Source organism: Megascapheus bottae, chromosome 6 (genome assembly GCF_031878675.1).
Source record: "Megascapheus bottae isolate mThoBot1 chromosome 6, mThoBot2.hap1, whole genome shotgun sequence".
NCBI classification, from domain to species: domain Eukaryota; kingdom Metazoa; phylum Chordata; class Mammalia; order Rodentia; family Geomyidae; genus Megascapheus; species Megascapheus bottae.
This window is the reverse complement of record NC_143514.1, coordinates 77,724,168-77,731,836: the sequence shown is the minus strand read 5'-3', so window position 1 is coordinate 77,731,836 and position 7,669 is coordinate 77,724,168. Positions and strand designations below refer to the sequence as shown.

The window sequence follows — 7,669 nt, the reverse complement described above, 5'->3', positions numbered from 1 at the left end:
GCGGATGCCGCGCAGCACGCATGCGCCGCGCAGCACACATGCGCGCGGGTCCGGCGTCGTGGCCCTGGCTGGGAGAAGACGGCCCTGGACCGGGCTGTCTTCCTGGGTTCTCGGCGGACAGCCGGACCGTTCCTCCGCCTCCTGTCTTTATACCGTGACGACCTTGGGAACGGAGGATCTGGCTCGCCTCACCGTCCACTGCAGGACGGGATGGGACTACTGGCTTGTCCACCCCTCGCAGCCCGCCCTCTGAAAGCCTCGTGGGCAGGGAGGGCCTGGTGGCTCCCGCCCGGCCTCCCTTCTGCTCTGGAGGTTGAGATCTGGGGGAGACCTCCGCCCGTCATCCCTTCTGCTCTGGAGGTTGAGATCTGGGGAGGCCTCCACCTGTCAGTCATCCCTTCTGCTCTGGAGGTTGAGATCTGGGGAGGCCTCTGCCTGTCAGTCATCCCTTCTGCTCTGGAGGTTGAGATCTGGGGAGACCTCCGCCCGTCATCCCTTCTGCTCTGGAGGTTGAGATCTGGGGAGGCCTCCGCCTGTCAGTCATCCCTTCTGCTCTGGAGGTTGAGATCTGGGGAGGCCTCCGCCTGTCAGTCATCCCTTCTGCTCTGGAGGTTGAGATCTGGGGAGGCCTCCGCCTGTCAGTCATCCCTTCTGCTCTGGAGGTTGAGATCTGGGGAGGCCTCCGCCTGTCAGTCATCCCTTCTGCTCTGGAGGTTGAGATCTGGGGAGGCCTCCGCCTGTCAGTCATCCCTTCTGCTCTGGAGGTTGAGATCTGGGGAGGCCTCCGCCTGTTAGTCATCCCTTCTGCTCTGGAGGTTGAGATCTGGGGAGACCTCCGCCCGTCATCCCTTCTGCTCTGGAGGTTGAGATCTGGGGAGGCCTCCACCTGTCAGTCATCCCTTCTGCTCTGGAGGTTGAGATCTGGGGAGGCCTCCGCCTGTCAGTCATCCCTTCTGCTCTGGAGGTTGAGATCTGGGGGAGGCCTCTGCCTGTCAGTCATCCCTTCTGCTCTGGAGGTTGAGATCTGGGGAGGCCTCCGCCCGTCATCCCTTCTGCTCTGGAGGTTGAGATCTGGGGAGACCTCCGCCCGTCATCCCTTCTGCTCTGGAGGTTGAGATCTGGGGAGGCCTCCGCCTGTCAGTCATCCCTTCTGCTCTGGAGGTTGAGATCTGGGGAGGCCTCCACCTGTCAGTCATCCCTTCTGCTCTGGAGGTTGAGATCTGGGGAGACCTCCGCCCGTCATCCCTTCTGCTCTGGAGGTTGAGATCTGGGGAGGCCTCCACCTGTCAGTCATCCCTTCTGCTCTGGAGGTTGAGATCTGGGGAGACCTCCGCCCGTCATCCCTTCTGCTCTGGAGGTTGAGATCTGGGGGAGGCCTCCGCCTGTCAGTCATCCCTTCTGCTCTGGAGGTTGAGATCTGGGGAGGCCTCCCCGCCTGTCAGTCATCCCTTCTGCTCTGGAGGTTGAGATCTGGGGAGGCCTCCGCCTGTCAGTCATCCCTTCTGCTCTGGAGGTTGAGATCTGGGGAGGCCTCCGCCTGTCAGTCATCCCTTCTGCTCTGGAGGTTGAGATCTGGGGAGGCCTCCGCCTGTCAGTCATCCCTTCTGCTCTGGAGGTTGAGATCTGGGGAGGCCTCCGCCTGTCAGTCATCCCTTCTGCTCTGGAGGTTGAGATCTGGGGAGGCCTCCGCCCATCATCCCTTCTGCTCTGGAGGTTGAGATCTGAGGAGGCCTCCGCCCATCATCCCTTCTGCTCTGGAGGTTGAGATCTGGGGAGGCCTCCGCCCATCATCCCTTCTGCTCTGGAGGTTGAGATCTGGGGGAGGCCTCCGCCCATCATCTCTTCTGCTCTGGAGGTTGAGATCTGGGGAGGCCTCCGCCTGTCAGTCATCCCTTCAGCTCTGGAGGTTGAGATCTGGGGGAGGCCTCCTTCTGTCAGTCATCCCTTCTGCTCTGGAGGTTGAGATCTGGGGGAGGCCTCCTGTCAGTCATCCCTTCTGCTCTGGAGGTTGAGATCTGGGGGAGGCCTCCGCCTGTCAGTCATCCCTTCAGCTCTGGAGGTTGAGATCTGGGGGAGACCTCCGCCTGTCAGTCATCCCTTCTGCTCTGGAGGTTGAGATCTGGGGAGGCCTCCGCCTGTCAGTCATCCCTTCTGCTCTGGAGGTTGAGATCTGGGGAGGCCTCCGCCTGTCAGTCATCCCTTCTGCTCTGGAGGTTGAGATCTGGGGAGGCCTCCGTTTCCTGTTAACAAGCAAAACGACAGGTCGGAGGAGTAGCTCAGGTGGCGAAGTGCTGGCCTATAGCAAGAAAACCAAGTGGGACGCCCGAAGTTCAAGCCTGTTCACACACACACACACACACGACAATTTAATATTGCCTCTGAATTCTAGTAATGAGTATTGGCTTCTTTTTGCCAGTCTTGGTGCCTGAACTCAGGGCCTGAGCACTGTCCTTGTGCTTTCTCATGGCTGGAGCTCCACCACTTGAGCCGCAGCTCCACTTCTGGCCTTGTGGTGGTTACTTGGAGATAAGAGTCTAGACGACTTTCTTCTTGCCTAGACTGGCTTTAGATTGTAGGCTCGAGCCATCAGTGCCTTGCAAGTCTGTTTTGTTCTTGGGACTTAATAAGGCAGGGCCTGGGCACTGAGCTTTTTTTCCTCAAGGTTAGTTCTCTACCACTTGAGCCATAACTCTACTTCTGGCTTTTTGGTTTCACAGACTTTCTTGCCTGGGCTGGCTTTGAACTGTGATCCTCAGATATCAGCCTCCTGAATAGGTAGGATTGCATGCCTGAGACACTGGTTCTTGTTGAGTTTGGCTTTTTGATTGTTAACTGGAGGTGGGGGTTTGTCTATCTTTCTGCTATCTCAGGTAGTTTTGAATTGGCACCTGGTAAGATGTGTATGGTTTTCCTTGCTAGACTTCTTAGTTGTTCCTTTTATTTTCCAGTAACCACCAAGCCATGCATGCTGAGCCATGAGGACTGCTGGTAAGATTTGGGTGGTGTGCATGCGTGCTGCAGGTCTCAGGCTTTGAAATCTTGGTGTTCGGTGTTTCCTCTGATGCCAGCAATGTACCTAATTTTTTCATGTGACAAACTACCACTCCTTTAAGACCCACGGCAAAGGGCCGGGAGTTTGGCCTAGTGGTTAAAGTGCTTGCCTAGCATGCATGAAGACCCGGGTTCGATTCCTCGGTACCACATACATAGAAAAAAGCCGGAAGTGGTGCTGAGGCTCAAGTGGTAGAGCTCTAGCCTTGAGAAAGTCCAAGGACAGTGCTCAGGCCCTGAGCTCAAGCCCAGGACTGGCAAAAAACAAAAACAAAACACCCCAAATGGACTCTTTCACTGTGCTTTTCCAGGGGTGGCAGCAGAATTGTCACTTCCACCTGTGGGCTTGTGTAACTCAGTACTTTGGGCCATTCTCTCTGTGGTAGGCTGTCTCTTTTATACAGTATCCTTGTCTTCTCTGTAGTCCCTAGTAATAAACACTAATAACACTGAAGGGATAAGTCGTTTTGTGTGTGTGTGTGTGTGTGTGTGTGTGTGTGTGTGTATGGTGCTGAGAACAAAACCTAAGACCTTGTGCGTGTCAGGCAAGTAGTCTACTGTCCCATTTAAGAATTCTTTTTGTTGGTCATGTGACTTGAACTCTTGGCCTGGGCATTATCCCCGAGCCCTTCAGCGCAAAGCTCTCCCCCTACCCCTTGAGCCACAGTGCCATTTATAGATTGGTTTTTTTTTGGGGGGGGGGTGCGTCCTGGGGCTTGAACTTGTCCTGGGCACTGTCCCAGAGCTTTTTAGCTCAAGGCAACCACCTCACCTCTGGGCATAGGTGTTGTCCTTGAGCTTTTCAGCTCAAGTCTTCCACTCTACCCCTTGAGCCACTTCCTGCTTTTTTTTTTTTTTTTTTTTTAAAAGAGGTTAATTGGTGATGAGTTTCATGTTCTTTAGTGCTTGGGCTGGCTTTGAACCGCAATCCTCAGATCTCTGTCTCCTGAGTAGCTAGGGTTACAGGTGTGAGCCCACCATAACCAGCTAGAATTTTTTTTATCAGTGGTAGAACTTGAACTCAGGACCTGCGCAGTATACCTGAAATGGTTGAGCAACAGCGCCACATCTGGTTTTCTGGTGGTTAATTGGAGATGAGACTCTCATATACTTTAATGCCCGGGCCGGCTTTGAATCTTGATCCTCAGATGTCAGCCTCCTGATTAGCTAGGATTACAGGTGCGAGGCACTGGTGCCCAGCTTCCCTTTAAGAATTTATTAATAATTATAAATTAAAACCCAGTCATGTGCATGTTTTTAAAATTTCATCTCTTTTATTGGCACAAAAACTATTCTGATACGTGATGTGTAGACAGTGGCTGCACTCTGTACTTGTGCATTAGAGTACTTCCTCCCTCACAGTCCCCACCCGCTCTAGTATGTCTTTCTCCATGTTGAGCTCCTCCAGGGCAGACCTTGTGCTCAGAGTCCCTGCTCCGAGCCACAGGACTGGAGTGGGCTCTACTGTGCCGTGAGGTCCTGTGCCCCATTTGGTGGGGAGGTCCTGTACTGAAGGGAGTTGCAGCATTGCTCAGTCAGTTGTCACCCATTTTGTCCCATCCTGCAAATGCTGCTGCTGTCCAGGGACACTGAGGTAAGAGGGTGGGCAGAGCACTGAAGGCGGCTTCTCTTCCTTCCGGTCCAGGGTCGACTGTGCTGGGTTTGCTGTGTCCCACGGACAGGACAGGGATGAGCAGGCTGGTCTGTCAGTAACTTACAATGAGCTTACAATGAGCTCTCTTAAGTCAAAACCCGTATTTCTAAGTTATGGATCTTCTGTCCCGTCCCCCCCCCCATCAATGGCTTGATGTATGTAGTATAATTGTGTTTCACTGTCTGGGAATTCAATCAAGCCTTGTGTTTCTGACCTTAACTTCTTCAACAGCAGCTAGGAAGTTGGTTCAAACCAACTTGGAGTATACAGTAGTTCTTTTCATTTACATTTCAAAATATGTAATAAGGTTGAACTTTTTGACCACAGTTTCAGTTTAGTGGAAGCACAGAGCAAAGTACAAAGAAAGGCCTCAGAGGAGACGCTGTGGCACGCTGGGCTCCTGCTACCAGAAGGGACACCTAGGAGAGTGGACAGCAAAGGAAGAGCTTAGCTCGCTGAGCCTCTTCAGAGAGTCGCTACATCCCACTGGCTGACAGCCCCGAGCCGTTCCTCCCGCAGATCCTAGGGCTTTCGGTGACATTTCCCATGGAAAGCTAGCACTAGTGAGGGCCCTCAAGGACATTTTTTTAATTAAAAAAAAAACATTTTTTTTTTTTTTGTCTCGGGGCTTGAACCCTGGCCTGGGCGCTGTCCCTGAGCTCTTCAGTTCAAGGCTACCGCCCTACCCCTTGAGCCTCAGCGCCATTTCCAGTTTTCAGTTTTCTGGCTGTTAATTGGAGATAAAGACTTTTGTGCTCAGGTTGGCTTTGAACTGTGATCCTCAGATCTCAGCCTCCTGAGTAGCTAGGATTATAGGTGTGAGCCACCCCTCCAGGCTTCAAGGACATTTTTGAATCTCCTGTCTCAAGTTTCTGATGCCTCAGCAATTCATCAAGGGCTGGAGGCTATGCTTCCCGAGCATCCGTCTTTTCATCTTCTGCTCTGTCTCTATGATCTGGGGTCTTTTCCTATGTCCTTCCTGTCTTTAAAAACCCAGAAGAACCGGGCCGGGAGTTTGGCCTAGTGGTAGAGTGCTTGCCTAGCATGCATGAAGACCCGGGTTCAATTCCTCGGTACCCCACATACATAGCAAAAAGCTGGAAGTGGTGCTGAGGCTCAAGTGGTAGAGCTCGAGCCTTGAGAAAGTCCAAGGACAGTGCTCAAGCCCTGAGCCCAAGCCCAGGACTGGCAAAAAAAAAAAAACCCCAAAAGAACCTTCACAAATAAACTAACAAGCGGTTGTACTATATAGTTTAAGCCACTTTTCTTAATGCAGAAAAGAAAAAGAAAAAAGAAACAAACAAAAAAAAATTGATGCCAGCTCTGAGGCTTGAACTCTGGGCCTGGGCACTGTCCAGAGCTTTTTTTCTTTAACTCAAGGCTGGAGCTCTACTACTTGAGCCACAGCTCCACTTCTGACATTTTGGAAGTTCACTGGAAGAAGTCTAATGGACTTTCCTGCCTGTGCTGGTTTCAAACTGTGATCCTCAGCCGGGCACAGTGGCTCATGCCTGTAATTCTAGCTACTCAGGAGGCTAAGATCAGAGGATTGCAGTTCAAAGCCAGCCTGGGTACTAAAGCCTGTGAAACTCTGCTGATCTCCAATTAACCACCAGGAAAATGGAAGTGGCCGTTATGGCTCATGGGGTAGGGTGGTAACCTTGAGCTGAAGAGCTCAGGGACAGTGCCCAGGCCCAGAGTTCAAGCCCCACAACTGACAAAACAAACACAAAACAAACAAAACCCAAGTGTGGCCCTCAGAGCTCAGCCTCAAGTAGCCAGGATGGTAGGTGTGAACAACCAGCACCCTGCTTCTTGCAATTTTAACTTAGTTTGGTGCTTGCCCCCTAAACAGTGCTCCCCCTGCCCCCTTTTCTGTGTCCTCCCTTGTGGAAGAAGAAGCACCGCTGGTGAGTGCAAGCTCTGGCCCCCGGGATCGCACTCACCAGCCAATGTAGCACTGGCAGAGGTTCTCATGGGACGTGGCTTGTTTGATGAGCAGCTCTACTTGTGTTGGAACATCCAAGGTGTCGTCATGAGAGAAGTCTCGACCTGCGGAGGACAAGCACAAACACTCACACCTGCTGCTAATGCACTCTGGTTCCTTCTGGCCAACTTCCTGCCCTGGTGAGGCACCTGCGTGCGCCTGGCGGGGGAGGTGTTGGACTGGAGGGCAGCTCTGGAATGGGGGTCTTTTCTCTAGGATTGTTTCTGAGAATATAGCAGGTATGGGTGCTTATCACTGTCACCTGACTGAAAAGCCCAGTGCCCAGGGAGGGTCTCATGTGACCTTTCCTTCCCTCTGAGGGGGCTCAGGTCACATAGGAAGTGAGTGTCCACTCTCCATGTTACATCTCTCCCAGTGCAAGAAAAATGACCAGAGTGGCTCTTTGTCCAAAACACACTCCTCTCCCCAGCCACTGTCCCAACCCCTTAGATAGGAAAAGCCTGAGTGGTCAGAACTCGAGCATCACATTACAGTGACAGTGGTGACACATAGTCATCGAGTTGGCTGATTTTGGACTCCATCCATATTCCAGCCGAACTTTACTCGCCTCCTGAGTTAAATGAGATGAAGTGAACTCTAAGTAAAATTGATCATCATCAGGAGAAGCGGAGGAGGTGCCCCACGGCTGGCCTGAGGCACTGCAAGAGCCACAGGAGGCTGAAGCCTGTTCACCACACCACTGGAGGTGTTGACCACCCACTCCAGAGTAGGGCTGCTCCCCTAGATGTCCCGTACTGAAAGTGCATCTGAACAAGCATATGTACCTGTGAGCTTGTCTCGAACCCTGTTAATAATCTGAATAGCTTTCTTATTGAGGGCTTCGGGCTTCACCAAACTGTCTCCAACTGGAATGCACAAAAGCAGAAATACCAGCAGGATTAGCTCACCATCGCAGATTCTAGGGGCTCCTGCTTATCATTTAAAAAAAAAATTATTGTGGTCCTGGGGCGGCCTGG

At 52.4% G+C, this 7,669-nt stretch overlaps 1 protein-coding gene and 1 long non-coding RNA gene across 3 annotated transcripts in view; one reads left to right on the top strand and one right to left on the bottom strand.

Moving 5' to 3' along the window:
* The first annotated feature begins 2,169 nt into the window (after window positions 1-2,169).
* On the top strand, window positions 2,170-7,482 carry LOC150062519 (uncharacterized). 2 transcript variants are annotated; one of them, XR_016536014.1, is made up of 5 exons: window positions 2,170-2,775; window positions 2,949-2,988; window positions 6,561-6,615; window positions 6,733-6,832; window positions 7,246-7,482. It is a non-coding gene; the product is annotated as an uncharacterized LOC150062519 (long non-coding RNA). The 2 variants fall into 2 exon arrangements; XR_016536013.1 differs by lacking the exon at window positions 6,561-6,615.
* Mtor (mechanistic target of rapamycin kinase) overlaps window positions 4,782-7,669 on the bottom strand; it is a 104,258-nt gene continuing 101,370 nt past the window's right edge. The window contains exons 55-57 of the mRNA XM_090335829.1: window positions 7,478-7,558; window positions 6,652-6,757; window positions 4,782-5,124 (exon numbers count right to left, since the gene is read on the bottom strand). Coding sequence (XP_090191955.1) covers window positions 5,109-5,124; window positions 6,652-6,757; window positions 7,478-7,558 — 203 coding nt within the window. The 3' untranslated portion in view covers window positions 4,782-5,108. The remainder of the gene's footprint in view (window positions 5,125-6,651; window positions 6,758-7,477; window positions 7,559-7,669) is intronic.